This window comes from Loxodonta africana, chromosome 21 (genome assembly GCF_030014295.1).
Source record: "Loxodonta africana isolate mLoxAfr1 chromosome 21, mLoxAfr1.hap2, whole genome shotgun sequence".
In the NCBI taxonomy this organism is placed as follows: Eukaryota; Metazoa; Chordata; class Mammalia; order Proboscidea; family Elephantidae; genus Loxodonta; species Loxodonta africana.
Genome location: NC_087362.1, coordinates 29,870,453 through 29,885,804, shown reverse-complemented (window position 1 = coordinate 29,885,804; position 15,352 = coordinate 29,870,453). Strand labels below are relative to the sequence as shown.

The following is a 15,352-nucleotide window of genomic DNA, read 5'->3' as shown; positions in this document are numbered from 1 at the left end:
GAGAGGGCTTTATTTGGGTTCCAAACCCTGTGGAGCATCCCCAGGTGTGAGGCTTCTTGGCCTCTAAACATGGGGTGGGGTGGCACGTGGATTCACTCCAACACTGGGGACAAGACTGTCCCTCGTACCAGCCCAAACCCGGGAGTCTCCCTCCTCCCAACTGCTCAGGATCCCCAAAGTAACCAGAAAACAACCCCACCAACTTCTCTGACTCACAGAAAGAACCAGAGGCTCTCTAGAGCCTTCCAGAAGCTTGCCCAGCCAGGCTGCTCCACAGCAGGTTTGACCCTATGCCTCCATGTGTTGCTGAGTCTGTCTAAGGCCACTGTCCTCTGGAGATGGCTTCAGCGTTCACCATTAGTGCAGCCCGGCAGGTCGGGGCTGCAGCTCACCAGATGGCTCCCAGGGCCCAGCATGCAGTCCCTGCTCCAACCCAGCTCTAGCCCACCACAGCCACCCCAGCTGTGCACTCCAAGTGGGGTCAACCCCAAGTCTGCCCAGGGTGGGCAGGCCTCAGTCTTGAGAGAGAACTGCGAGGACTGGCACTCTCACACTGCTGGGTCACAGAGGTAGGCAGGCCAGGGACCCCGTGCATGGCCCCTGTACTAGGTGGTCCTCACCCTGGCTTGGCATCCTGGCACCTCAGTCCCCAATCCCAACCTTCCCCAGAGCCAGGAGGGTGCAAGGCCTAATGGAGTTCACCTGGACTCATGTAAGTTGCACTGTGACCTTAGGGAAGTCCTTGCCCCTCTCAGTTCCAGTTGCCCTCTGGATTGGGTCAGATCCTGGGCAGAGGAGAGGGCCAAGGGCCAATTTAAGAGCTTTAGAACTCTGCTAACTCTGTAATCCTACAACAGCCTGTGAGGAAGGACTTCAGAGGTGAGGATCCCCAGGCACAGAGAGGTTAAGCAGCTTGCCCAAGGCCACACAGCTAGAACCTAGAAGAGCTAGGATTTGTGCCTACACAGCTTGGCCCAAAGCTTGGCCCTTGGCCATGATGCCCAGCCCTATCCAGTGCCCATTGAGGGCAATGCCCATCCAGGACTGGGGGCCTCACACCAAACGGAATCACACCGAGAGTTGGTACATCAGAGGTGAGGCTCCCTGGAGGTACCTCTCTGCCCTGCCTGCCCTATGTCTGGTCACCACAGCCTGCCTTTGGGTCACTTACGTGTGTGGGGTGTGAAGGAGGGGTGTCGTGAGGCTCCCTGGGCTGCGGTAGGTGGTGGCGGCGGCATGCTGGGCGGCGTGGACTGGGGCTGCGTCTTCACCTCGGCTGGGGAGTCGGGCATCGCGGCTGCCTTCCTCTCCTTCCTGTCCACTGGGTGGTGAAAAGGGGAGATAGAGATGGTGAGGCCCTGACCAGCAGCGGGCTTAGGCCTCAGCTCCACAGCCAGGAGAGGCCCAGCTGGTCCCCAGTGTCCCCGACCTGCCTACAGGAGCCAGCAATGGTCACGGTTCTGGGGCCAGCCCAGATTGGCCCCAGGTGTCCTTCTAGGAGCCTGGCAGGTGAGGCCTGCAGGTGAGACCCTTGGAGTACGCCAGGCCTGATCATCTCAGGCAGCGAGGGGTGTAGCTGCTAAACCCCCCAGGACCTGAGGCAGCGGTTCTCACACTCGAGCTCCATCAGATCACCTGGCGGACATGCTAAGACCCAGAGTGCAGCCCCTTCCCAGGGTTTCTGATTCAGGGGGTCTGGGCAGGGGCTCAGGCATCTGCATTTCTAACAGGTTCCAGGTGAGGCTGCAGCTGGCCTAGGCTACACTCTGAGAAGCCAAGGCTCTGAGGGCCCCTTTCAGCTTTCAGATCCTGGATGAGGCATCCAGGAGGGGGTGGAACCTGTATTTGGACCACTGGCCTGCCCCAGGAAGTTCTGAGCACCAGCAAGGTAAGGGGACATGGTCAGCCTCAGGCCTTCTAGGCTTCTCATGGCATGGCTATGGCCTCAGGGTCAGCGTCCCCAGGCACCTGGGCATCAGAACCTGCTGTGTAACAGGATGCTGGTGACATGGTAATGCTGGGGGCTGAGAGGGGGGAGGGTGGGTGCAGGAGGAGGTGGAACGAGGGCCAGTAGACAGAGCCCCCCTCAAGGCAGGACCCTTGAGGAGAGGGTGTCTAAGGGGCTTTTCAGAAACAATGTTTGCCAGACCTTTTTAGAAACAATATTTGCAGGTGAAGGGGAAGGTGTAAATCTGAGCTCCCCTTTACCCTGAGTCAAGGTCAGGCAGCAATCAGGCCAGTGGAAAGGCCTGGGGGCAGATGGCTCAGATTTTCGGGGCCATCGGGGTGGGCTAATCCCTACCATGATAGGAGGGCTCGGCCCGAGGTGCACCCACAGGACTTTACCTATGGGGCCCCACCCACAGGGTCTCACCACTTGGCCACACCCACGGGCCCCACTCATGAGCCGGGTCTCGCCTCAGCACCAGGGCCAGGAAGCTGGTGGAGGCACGGCTACGGTCTGGGGAGCTCAGTACCTGCCAGCTGAGCATGTTAGAACAGTGACCGTTACCTCCACTGTTCTCCCACCCACTCTTCACTCCCAGGGCCTGGGACACGCGTGTGCTGCCAGGGCGGAGGAGGCGGCTACCCAGCCCCTTTGTAGTGAATGATAATAAGAAGTGGTGTTTACTGCTACTGTGCACCCAAAACTGAGCAGACCTCCTCTGCTTTTCTCCTGCCTCCCCGCTCTACTAAGTGCCGGGCTGGGACTCCAACTGGTCTCTGTACTCCAGGGCCTGTGGGAGTCCGATAGAGGAGGCCCCTCCCACTCAGCCCCATGGAGGGGGAGGGGATCAGTGACAGCAGCCACCCGGCCACCAAGGCACCTGCTGTCCCCATCAGCTGTAGCCGTCTGGCCTCCCTCCTGCCAGGCGCCCTGCCCCTCCCCTTCCCTCCCCTCTGCCTGTCAGGAGGACACCGGCTGACGGCTGGGCACCGATGCAGCTGCAGCTGTGGGGACCCATCAACGCCAGGCCCTGCTGTGGCCGGCATCTAGCCCCAGGGACAACCAAAGAAGGCAAACGTGGCACCCGGGTCCCTGGCGCAGGCTGTCCTGACCCGCCCTCCGTCCGACCTGCTGCCCTTGGTCAGTGATTGGGCTAGGTGCCTGGGAGGGGCTGGCAGGACAGGACCAGATCACAGGCAGAACTCGAGGGTGGGCAGGGGCTCTGAGGGCTGGGCTGGGACATGGGACAGAGGCCCGTGCCAACATCCCAAAACCTTTCCTCAGAGCCGGGTCCATTTGAGCCTCTTGGATGGAGCCAAACAGAAAATCTAATGACAAGAAGACCAGCTTGGGAGGGGCAGAGAGGATGGGAGCTCCACCAGGGCCAGACCTCCCTGAGCTGGGCCCTTCTCACCCAAGGCCTGCTCAGTAATAACTGTGAGGCTAAGGAGCAGCTAATGGAGGCCCTTGTGCTGATGGACCGTCACAGAAGTGTGTGTATGCATTCACGAGACCAATGTTTCCGGCACTGCCCATGTGCAAAGACACTCTACACACTGCAGATGGGATAGGTGTGCCCTACTGGTGCCATGACGGGCCAGGAACACAGAGAGACAGACAGACAGACCTGGGTGGGAGCCAGGCCCCACAGACGCAAGGCCAAGTCTCAATGCCCTTTGGCACTGGTGGAGGCTCAGCAAAGCCAATAGCAGCCACCTCTACAGCCGCTAGACAGGCTGCCCTTCCTCCTGTGGCCTCTGGTGTCCAGCCCTGCCCCTCACAAGGGCCCTGAGCCCTAGCCATGGGCTGTTTCCACCCCCAGAGCCACAGTGAGGCTCAGACCCTGGGCAGGTGGCCCAGGAGGGGACCTTGTGTCCGTAAGCCAGCTGGGGCAGGAAGCTAGCCAAGGTGGGGGTTGACTGGGGGTGATGGTGCCCGCCCACTGCCAAGGCCAACAGGCGGTGCCCATGTGGGCAGATCAGCTGGCACAGCCACCCTGGCAAGGCCACATTGCCACCTGGAATGCTGCCCAGCTTCCGGAGATGCAGCTGAGGGGGCAGGATTCCCCTCCCTCATCCTCGCTGCCCTGTAGGGACCACCCCTGCATCCTCAGCATCCGCTGGTGCCGGAAGTGATGTCTTGTTACTTGTGCTGGCCGCAGGACCCATAGCATCTCGTCCAATTCTCACGCTTCCCCAGAAGGCACTGTCACCCCATTTTACAGAGGGGGAAACCAAGGCTCAGAAAGGTGTCGACACTCAAGGCCATGCAGCTGTTCGGGCTCTAACTCAAGTCGGAGGCCTGTGTTACTGGGCCATGTTGCCTGGGGCTGGGCAGGGGGACAACCAGGGCCCAGAGGAGGTTGTTTTGCAGAGTAGTGGGCACGTTGTGACATGCAGGCAGGAGGAGGCAGAGGTGGCCATGGCGGTGGTGGCTCCATGCAGCTCTGGTAGTTGGTCTCTGGGTCTCACCCTGGTGGCAAGTGGTCACGCGCTCATTTGCATCTGTTTGCATCTATGTGCGTGGGATTTCCTAAGCTCCTGCAGACCCTGACATCTGTCCCCATGCAGTTTACAAATGTGATGCTCTCATTTTCAAGTGTGACCATGGGTTCACACCCTGGAATCTGATCACAAGTCCTGAGACATGCCTGGCTATCCTGCAAACCCCACATGTGGGAGATCCCAGGACAGGCCCTGAGGGCAGATCTGAGTGTTCTGTGTGGGAGCCGACCCCAGGAAGCACCAGTCACCTGGGATGGGAAAGATAAGGGGCCTTTCTAAGCAGGTGCTTGGGTGGGCTGCTGGGGTGGTCTTGCTGGGAACCTGGGAGGTGGTGGACATTGTCAGAGTTGTCCCAACTGACAATAAACTCTGCTCTTTAAAGCCCCTACATGGCGTGTTTTATGTTAGGGCAGCCCTAGGACACTAAGACAACGCCCGTCACGGCATCCCTTAAATGCTTGTCTTCTAATGACCTGTCCCCCTGCCACCCTCCATCCCAAGACTTACGCAGGGCTGGAATGCTCAGAGGTGAGGGTGTGCACTCATAGCTGGGGAACTGGGTCTGGGGGTCAGGTTTTACAGTCCTTTCTGAGCGGTCACCCAAAAGGGTCTGAGATACAGGCGCCAGCTCTGAATGAGTGAGGGGCTGTGGGCCAGAGAAGAACCCCGTCATCTTCACCCCACTGATTGTGGCTCCCTCCTCCAGCCCATCCATGTCCTCTCTGTTTCTCCATCACTCCCATCCCTCATGACAATTCCCAGCGGCAGTCCCCAGGGCCCGTGGGAGACCCTGCATCTTTCCCAGACAGCGCATACAGTTCCCAGCTCAAGTCACTAATCCCCCGACAGAGGAAGCAGCCCTCCAAGGCCAGAGGGAGCGGTGGGAAAGAACACAGAATGTGCCGGAACAAGCCACCCCATCCATCACTGTCGCTGTCCGCCTGTGGTTCCCAGCCAGCCCCACCCAGCTGGGAATTGGCCACAGCCCAGCACTCCCAGCCACGGGGCTCTAGACCCTTCTGAGGAGCGCTATTAGCATCAGTGTGGGGCTCCTCTCCCCAGCTCTGCCCTCTTCACAACCCCTGGCCTTGAAAGTCTGTAGTTTGATTTCTGCTCTGTCACCTTGTTTGACCCTCACAAATGCCCTGAAAGGGGGAACGCAGGTGGGAAACTCGGGGATGGTGGGAGAGTCTTGACCATTCATGCACCAGCCCTATCTGAGCGTTTCATCTGCACCACAGCCTATGGGGTGGGCAGGTGAGGAGACTGAGGCCCAGGGCAGGGCGCCCTGAGACCACTCGGTCTGGGGTTGTAGCCACACCCTGTGCCCTCACCTGGAAATGACCACAGGTGGTCTCTTGACATAGGCCCCCAAGGAGCCTATCAGGGGCCCCTGAGGCTCCAGGCCTCTCCTCCCACCAATTCAGTGGAGCCCTCACATCCAGGACCACCTCAGCCTCAGTGGCAGCAAGCCCCCAGGCAGAAGCCCTGCAGGAGCTCCTGAGCTCATACAGGGAATGGGGGTGGCGGCTACACTCTGAGACGGGGCCACCTCCTGAGGACACTGTGCCTTGGCTTCCTCCTTCCTTAAGGAGCAGGACAGCAGGAGGCTCGGTGGGAAGGTGCCAGGCTCTGGGCTTGGTATACTGTCCACCCCCCTCCCCAGCCTCAGTTTCCTGTCTATAAATGGAATAGTCTTTGGCCATCCCTAGTGATGCTGAGCGTGGCCAGGACAAAAAGAAACTGAGTCTTAAATAGTTGCTTCAGTATTTTTCTTTTGGATTAAGCAGATAATGCACCTTCACTGTAGGAAAAGAAAAGAGCAGAGGAGCAAAAGGAAGAGAGTCCCCTCCACTCCCTCGTAAGGCCAAGGCCAGCTTGCCACATCTGAGGGCACCCTTTCAGGCAGGGCTGCTGTGTAAGGAGCATCCCAGGTCACATCGCCGCAGCCTCCACATCCATCCCCACTGAGGGAGTGAGGCCTGAGAGGCGGAGTTGCTGGCCATGGCTGACAGCGGGGAAGGCAGAGTCAGGAGCTGACCCTAAGTCTCTGAATTCCTGCCTCTGCCCTGGGCTACACAGGGACCCCATGCATTGAGATTCTGGCCAAGGCAAACCCATGTGCTTGAATTTCTTGGAAACCAGAGGTGTTAGCTGCCCCTTCTAGGACTCACCTTTCCCAAGACCCCAGGCCAGCACCCTGAGAGTGGCTGCAGTGTCCCCCCTCTTGCTTGACTACTCTGCGGCAGCCACTGCTGTTCCTGCAGCGTGCAGGGCTGCTACTGCCTCAGGGCCTTTGCATGTGCTGTTCCCAATGCCAGGGATGCCTCCCAGATGCCTGAAGGGCCTGCCTTTGAACTTGTGCCTGCCTTTGCCCAAATGTCACCTTCTTGGTCCCTCAGTGAGGCTGCAACCCCCCGATCAGCCCTCACTCTCCCATCTTCCCTCCTGTGTCGTTTTCTCCGTAGCTCTTCCCCAGTGAACATACTATGTGTGTATGTCTTATATCGTCCTTATTTTTCTCTTTATTTTTGCCCATACCCCAACCCACCCCGACTCCCTTCTCCCCACCACCCAGGATGTCCACTCCAGGAGGGCATGGCTCTGCCTCTGTTTTGTTTGTGCCATTCTCAGCCCTGTAACAGTGCCGGGCACACATACACACACACACACACACAAAAACCAAACCCGTTGCCATCGAGTCGATTCTGACTCACAGCGACCCTATATGACAGAGTAGTACTGCCCCATCGAGTTTCCAATAAGCACCTGTTGCATTCGAACTGCCAGTCTTTTGGTTAGCAGCCATACCACTTAACCACTATACCACCAGGGTTTCCAGCTGGGCACACAGTAGGTGCTTAATAAATTAATGTTGAGTTCACGATTAAATGGCCCAAGGAGACCCAGACCGTTGAGATGGGATGGTGCTACCTGCCCTCCCATGGGAGCCCCCTCTTAGCTGACGCCAGCTGATGGGATGGCCACTCTGAACCTTGGCCTCAGAGCCTGGCTAAGGCAGACCAGCCAGAGAGAGCTGTGAAAGGCCCTCTACCCATGCGGCCTCTGGTGCCATTGGAATCATAAAGGTCTGGAAGGCAGAGGCAGGTGGCAGGCGTCCCCCTTCTTGGGGGGGCCCGTGGTGACTCTCCTGTATCCACCAGATGGGTGTGTATTCAGTGAACAGAGGAAAAGTTGGGGAAAGTGGCAGGGATGGATTACTCAATAAACAATGTACACACAGGCTTAATTGTGCTTACTTACTAATCTGTAGTACAAAAAGATGCGGTGAAAACCAGGTAAAATTGTGCACTATAGATGAGTAAAGAAACACAATTAAGCCCATGTGTACCTTGCTTACAGTAAGCTGGTGCACACTGTGCTTACTGGTTAGTCCACCCCAGGGCAGTGTACACAGGACTTGATGCCTTTGTCAAAACTCACAGAACTATGCAATACAGAGTGAGCCCTCAAGTGAGCCGTGGGCTTTCCTTCACAACAATGTATCAATATCAGCTCATCACTTGTAACAAATGTACCATAGGAATGGACTTTAGTTAATATAATGTACTGATATCAGTTCATAAATTGTAGCAAATGAACCAGAGCAATGCAAGATGTTGATAATAGGGGGAATCATGTGTATGGGGGATGGGGTGGGAAGAGGGAGAGTATATGGGAACGCTCTGTACTTTCTGTGTGAGTTTTGTGTAAACTTAAAACTGCTCTAAAAAAAGTCTACTAAAAAAAGTTAGGTGGGAGCCTCCAGAAAGTGGTCACATCTAGAAGGGCCCATGACCAGCAATGGACATTTAACTCCCGGGCTGAGCTAATGTGAAGGAACCGGGTTGGGGGGTGCCTGCATTCTGGCAAACCCAGGACATTGGGTGATACCCCTCAACATCCATATGAGTCAATAGTGACCAGGGGCTGCCTCCTCCTCCAAGTCCAATGTCAGAATGGATGGCTCCTTTGATCCCTGATGCTCCACAAAGACAACGGGAATTTGGTGGGGGTGGGGGGGGGAGAGGGGGAGAGATGAAGCTCTAATGAGTCCCAGGCCTGGACCTCAAGTCTCTCCCAACATCTGGTTTCTATTAAGGTTCCGCGCCTGGTGAATAAGTAATAATATAAAAATAAAAGGATTAGTATTTTCTCCTCCCCTGCCCCCTCACTGACTCCAGAGCCAAGCTGGGGTTCCTCCCTCCCCAGCCTTTCCCTGCCTTGGTCTTCTGCAGCCTGACCCAGGGCAGGACTCAGTCCACTGCCCATTAACTCACTGCCTGCCATTCCCTCCCTTTGGCCCACACCTCCTGATCCTGGAATCGATCGTGGTCTCTTCCCCACCCAAGGACAAGACCCCAGACCACCTGCCCCTTCTGGTGATGGCTGTGAGGTTCACAAGGTCACCGTGGAAACAACACTCGGTTAGGGGTCAGGAAACCTGTATCTGATCCAGCTTTGCTACAGACTAACTGTGTGCCTTGGGGAAAGTATCTCAGATCTTCTCCGGGCCCCAGTTTACCTACTGGCAAAATGGAGGCCCCATAACTCCTGCTTCTCTGAGTTGGGAATATTTGAGACGAAGAACATACGAGTTTTACAGTGAAAGGGGAGCAAGGCTCTGGTTGGTCTTCCTCCCCCTTCCTGGCTCCAATACCCTGGGGAATTGCTGGGGTGGGGGGCACCTCAGGCTCAGTCTTTCGGGGAAATATTGTAGCTGTTCCTGCTCTGGACTTCAGTTTTCTCACCTGTAAAATGGGGATGATGACAAAACCCACCCCAAGAGGGTGAACAGGAGAATGTCAGAGGGATACATGAAGACAACCATCACAGCCGGGTGGCGGGGGTCAGTTTTTGACTCAACAAGCAGGAACACCATAGCCACAGAGCTGCCCAACTGCCCCAACTGAGTTAGCTCCTGTCATGGCCACATGCAGAAGAGAAGCTCACAACCACCGGTGTCATGATAAAAGAGAGCAGGTCCACCTGGGCACAAAGGCCCATCATGTCACTGAGATGCGATGAAACTGGACTGAACAAAAGCCTCACTGGACTTCCCCACAGGCCCTGCCCAGGGTTCCCCAGTAGAAACTGTGAGGGGGAGGCACTGCGCCCAACTACCCCTTCTGAGCCAGCTATGTCATGCCCGGGCTAGGAGACTTGGCCAGACAGACCCGGTCTCCCCTCTGTCTCCTGCCTAGTGTCTCTGGCCTGGAAATCCATGGCCTGTTTTACAGCCTATAAATGGTGCTCATCAAAGACACTTGGAAGACAGGTCAAAACTGTCCGCCTCTTGAAGCAGGGCTGTGGGTAGGTGGGCAGCTTCTCGACACTCCTCCATGCCTCCCCATGCTCCATCCAGCTACCTGCTAGCCCTTCCCTCCTTTAAGCCCTCCTGCCTCAGGACATTTGCACTTGCTGTGTCTCCTGCCTGTAATGCTTTGCTTAAGATCTTCACAAGGTTTTCCCCCTGGCGTCATCATTCAGGTTTTGGTTCGAATGTCCCGTCCTCAGAGAAGCCTTCCCTTATCACCCAAGTCTAAACAGTCACCACCCCAGCCACTTCCCACCACATCACCTGTTTCATTTTCTTCAGACACTTGTCAGCACTGCAGTCATCCTCACACTCACTGCCCAGCTCCCCAAAGATAGGAATCTTTTCCATCTGTGTGATGCCAGTCTCGGGCAGAGCCCAGAACGGTGTCTGACACTGAGCGAGTGCCCATAAAGGCTGGCTCACTGAGCTCTAAAAACAAGAGTCCCCTCTGCTGTCCTGAGCTCTAATGAGTCCCAGGCCTGGACCTCAAGTCTCTCCCAACATCTGGTGGCCCCATCTTATTCAGGCTGTGGGATAAGGTGGCAGGAAAGAGCTGGGGCCTGAGGTTGAATTGGGTTTGTTCCCTCATCTGTAAAATGGGAAGAAGACTCCCCTCACGGGCATGTTGTGAGACCAAGGAGCATTTTGTGTCTTGCACTGAGCAAGTGCTCAATCACTGCTGGATAGTGATATGTAAGACCCTCCCTCTGTGAGGTGGATTCACTGAAAAAGTGGCCTCAATTCTCTACCCTCCCCAGAACTCTGCCCCTTGGAATGTGATGCTGCAGCTCCTCCCATCAGGAGGTGGGTCTGTTTCCTCCCCTTGGGTGCAGCAGAAATGACATGGCCAGTTCTGAGCCTGGGCTTCAAGAGACCATCGGCTCCACTGGCTCTTGTATCTGGCCCCCACATGAACACACCCCCACGTGAAGATGCCTCATATGAATATGCCCAGACTGGCTGCTGAAGGGTGAGACACAGGGCAGAGTTGGCCAGGCTGTCCCACTGAGGCCCCAGTGAGAGAGCCCAGCCCTCATCAGCAGAGTCACCAACCAGCCTGCAGCTGACCCCAGACCCAAGAGTAAGCCCAGCCCAGACCAGAAAGATCACCTAGCTGAGCTGCCTGAACTGCCAACCCTCAGGATTGTGGGACAAAGACTGGTGGCTATTTGAAGTCATGAAGCTTTGGGGTGTTCTGTTATACAGCAATAGCTGACTGATACATATTGGAATTTAGAATCTCTACATGACAGAGCTGGGAGGGAGATGGTAACCTGGTGGCAGAAAGCAGGGAAGAGGAGTGATCCTTTAAAGGTCACCTCCTGGTGAATCAGGGCCTCAGAGGCCAATGTCACTGCTCACTCATCTGCTTCTCTACTCCCCATTCCTGCATGGTTTCTTCTCAGATCTGTGGGTCAGCAATACCACCTTCAGGAATGTCTTCTAAGGAGGTAACTATGGGTGTACATGAACATTTACCTATGAGGATGTTCATCACAGCATTATTTATGAAAGGGACACATGGGAACAAATAAGATGAACCCCAGGGCTGGTTAAATAAACTATCTAGTTGATGCAACATTAAGGGGCTATTAAAAAACTGTGTTGCTGGGACATTCACTTTGGAAAGTGGCTTGGCTACTCTGGGCCTTGGTTTTCTCGCCTGTAAAATGGGCATGATAGGAGTATCTACCCCAAGAGGATGGTGGGAATGTCTGAGGGGTACAACGAGGGCTCCATTACACAGCTCATGATGCAGTAGTTTATGGCTAGGTGCACTTCCAAAAGAAGTGCAAACATGTGCATCGAGAGATATGAACAATGGCATTAATTAGTAGCTTTCTCATAATAGCCCTGACCTGGAAACAGTCCAAATGCCCATCAAGAGTTGGACAGACCCATGAGTTGTGGCCTAGCCAGACAATGGAGTACTCCACAGTACACAGCAGTGAAAAAGACCCAATACAACCACTCAAAACCACTTGGGTGAACCTCACCAGCCTATTACTGGGGGAAAGAAGCCAGACCCAGAGAAGACCTGATTCCATCTATATGAGGTTTTGAAACAGGCAAAATGGTCTGTGCTGATAGAAGTCAGGGTAGGGATCCCCTTGATGGGGTCTCTGCTATTGGCCTGGGTGAGGAGCATGTGGTATGTGCACTTCATAAGAGTCATTAAAAGTCCACTTTTTTTCAAAACCATGCTGGCCCACCAAACCGATGCTACGGACCATGCCCTAATGATGGGAAGAGATCCATGAGGGATGGTCATAGGCAGGTGACAAGAGCATGTCATTTCATCTTGTAAACAGACACACATGTAGAAAAATCACAAGAGCCCAAATGTGACTGTAGCTCCCAGGAGGGAAGTGGGTCCTGTTATTCTCTTCTTGCCTGTGTTCTTCAAGAAGTGTCTGGGGGCATATCTAGGGTCTGGGCTTTGAAGTGGCCATGGAGCCCAGTGTTCCAGCAAGCCAAAGGTATACTTCCAGGTCCCCCAGCCCTGAGCCTTGTGAGGTGGCTCCCAAGCTTGCCCTTCTGCAGCACCCTGGGGCTAAGCAAAGAGTTAAAAAGGCAGGAGGTGGGGAGCTCAAAGTGGCTGGAATGAAAAGCTTCCTCATTCTCCAAAGGCCGCAAATGCAATCCAGATGCTGACAGCCTGCTAGCCCTGCGGCTGGCGTATGAAGGAAACACATTCCTCGTCCAGCTGCCGGGGCTGCACTGCCAACAACAGCTCCCTGAAAGCTGTGGGGTTGGCAGCCTCACCATCTGAGCCTGCCCACTGCCAAGGGGGCCTGCCAGGCTGGGGGGCAGTGGGAGAAGAGGAACGCTCATCACCTAGCACCAGTCCTGGCACTCTGGGAGTCATGGACACCTTGAGTCCCTGCAACCCTCATGCATACACACCACCAAGCGTAAGGGGAGCATATGTAGGCTGGCATGCCTAGCTGTGTGTGAATGGGCTGTGACAATAAATGTGGGTGCTGTGGCTGCCTGGTGGATATACAGGAAGGTGTGTGGGTAGATGGATGTATAGAGAGATGAGTGGGTAGATGGTAGATGGATGGTGGATGGGTGAATAGATGGATGGCTGGGTGCATAGATAGATGGGTGAGTAGGTAGATGCATGGATAGATGGATCCATAGGTGGATAGTGGATGGGTGGGTCGGGGGATAGATAGGTGGGCTGGTAGATGGGAGACTGGGCAAGTAGATGGATGAGTAGATAGATGGGTGGATGGGTGGGTTGAAGGATGAATGTGTGGGTTGGTAGGTGGGTTGATGGATGGGTGGGTGGATAGGCAGGTAAGTTGATGGATTGATGGGTGGGTTGATGGGTGGGTGAGTGGGTAGGTGAGTTGATGGATGGATATGTGAGTGGGTAGGTAAATTGATTGATGAATGTATGGGTAGGTGTGTTGATGGATGGGTGGGTGGGTGGTGGGGTAGGTGGGCTGATGGATGGATGGGGGGTGGATGAGTGGATGTGTGGGTGAGTACACGGATGGGTGAGGGGGTAGACCAGGGAATGGACAGCTCACCTCCGCTCCTCATTCTTTGTACCTGGGTTGGTGGCCAGTCTAACTCCAACTAGGAAAGGTTGCAAGGTGCTCATCTAGAAGATAAGGGTTCATGGGGCTAGACACATAGTGAGGGGTCAGTGGTGTGCAGAGTGAATGGATGGACAAGCAGACAAACAGACTAGCCAACAGAGCCAAGGCGTGACAGAGAACCTGGTAGGTTATGTGGTCATCTGCCATTCAGACCTCACCCTCTCTGGGCCATTTCTTCCTATCACAGTTCCTGCCCCCTTCCATCTCAGGAGGATCAGAGGTGCCCCTTCACTAACTCATTCACAAACATTCCAAGCATCCCAGAGTTGGGCCAGAGCTGGGGCCCCAGGATGAGGGACACAAGGCCCCTCCTTGGGGTGGCACAGAGCCACACAGGGGAGGGTCAGAGTCTAGGCTTCAGGGTCAGGTGGTGTGGCCTTGGGCAGGCTTCCTCCCTTCTCTGAGCCTCAGTTTCCTCTTCTGTACACAGGGGTGAGGACAATGGTGACCACCTGGGAAGGCTGCGTGAAGACTAAGTGCCTGTTCAGCAAACATTCCTCGACCCTTCACACACACAGCTGTACCTGGTATGGTAAGGGCTAGGATGGGTTGGGGGGCGGGTATCTGGAGCCTCTGAAAGGCGCCTCACCAGGCTGTAGGGGTGGGGTCTGCAAAGGCACCCTGGAGCAAATCTCAATAAGCTGAGATTGGAACAGAGTATTTGAATGGTAGAGTCATCCTCCCTACTCCCACCCTCCTGTAAGAGGGGCTGGGCAGAATGTGTGGATGGGAACAGTGTACATAAAGAGCTGAAGTAAAGAAGAGAGACACAGAGATCTCATGCATTTCCTCCAATGGGTGGATATGGTCCCCAAGATGGTGCAAAAAACCCCTTCGAATAATTTAAAGGACGATCTAATACGTACACAGACTTTCTAGAGAGAAACAAAGAACCTGCTTCTGGGGGAACAGGGGTTTGGGCAGCAGGGAGAGGAACTTCCTTCTCTCTGCACCCCCCCCTTTGTATTATTTCCCGCCCCCCCTTTTAAAACCATGTCCTTGATTTAGTGCTCTTATCCCCCTGGGAAATGAAGGAGAAACTTCCCAGCTGGATGGTAGAAACAGTAACAATGACTATTAACAAATGATAGCTATAAATTGCTACGTAAGTTAATAAATAGATACATTATTACAGATTCTTAAAAATTAAAAAAAAGGAATTGAGGAAATCCCAGGAGCTCATCTGCTCTCTTTTGACCTAGAACCCTGGCCTCAAAGACGGTGTGCTCAGAGTCGATGTGTAAAATGGAAAGTCCTTAAGGGAAAGGGGGTGGTGGAGGTTCAATAGCAGAATTCTCACCTTCCACGTGGGGAGGCTCGGATTCCATTCCCGCCCAATACACCTCATGCATAGCCACCACCTGTCCATCAGTTGCCGTGGTGCTGAACAGGTTTCAGTGGAACTTCCAGACTGAGATTGACTAGGAAGAAGGGCCTGGAGATCTACTTCCAGAAATCAGCCAATGAAAACCCTCTGGATCACAACAGTCTGATACACAACCGATCATGGGGACGGCGCAGGCCTGGGCAGCATTTTGTCTGTTGTGCATGGAGTTGGGGGCATGATGTCAGGGAAGCAGACACAATAGGGGAGGGGGCACTGAGTGTGTCAGAGAAACTTCTAGAAGAGGTAATATTGGGAGCTGGGTTCAGAGGCTTGTGGTATTTGCACACTAGAAGGGCGGAGGGGAAGGGCATTCTGGCAGGCAGTAGGAACTCATGGGTGCATTCAGGAGGTGATGAGTTCCCCCTCCCCATGTGAAGGTGGGTGTGTGAGGGAGGCTGGGTGGAAAGGTCCTCAGGTCTGTGGAGGGTCTCAAAAACCAGGCCAAGCCATTAAGATTTTCCTTTGCCGGCAACGGGGTGACACCAAAGGCTTAAGCCCATTCCCAAAGTGTTTTCATTGTTTAAAAAACGTGCAAATTGGCTGTGTATCACCTTGAACTCTCCAGAGGAATGCTGCCAA

At 54.8% G+C, this 15,352-nt stretch overlaps 1 protein-coding gene across 8 annotated transcripts in view; it reads right to left on the bottom strand.

Annotated features, from left to right (window-relative positions):
- The window catches only part of CBFA2T3 (CBFA2/RUNX1 partner transcriptional co-repressor 3), a 76,504-nt gene that overhangs the window by 22,396 nt on the left and 38,756 nt on the right, over nt 1–15,352 (bottom strand). For 7 of the 8 annotated variants that reach the window (XM_023558059.2, XM_023558058.2, XM_023558057.2 and 4 more), the window contains exon 2: nt 1,172–1,321. In XM_023558059.2, coding sequence (XP_023413827.1) covers nt 1,172–1,321 — 150 coding nt within the window. Of the gene's footprint in view, nt 1–1,171; nt 1,322–15,352 lie in introns of those variants that run through there. The other variant, XM_023558064.2, reaches the window with a different exon arrangement.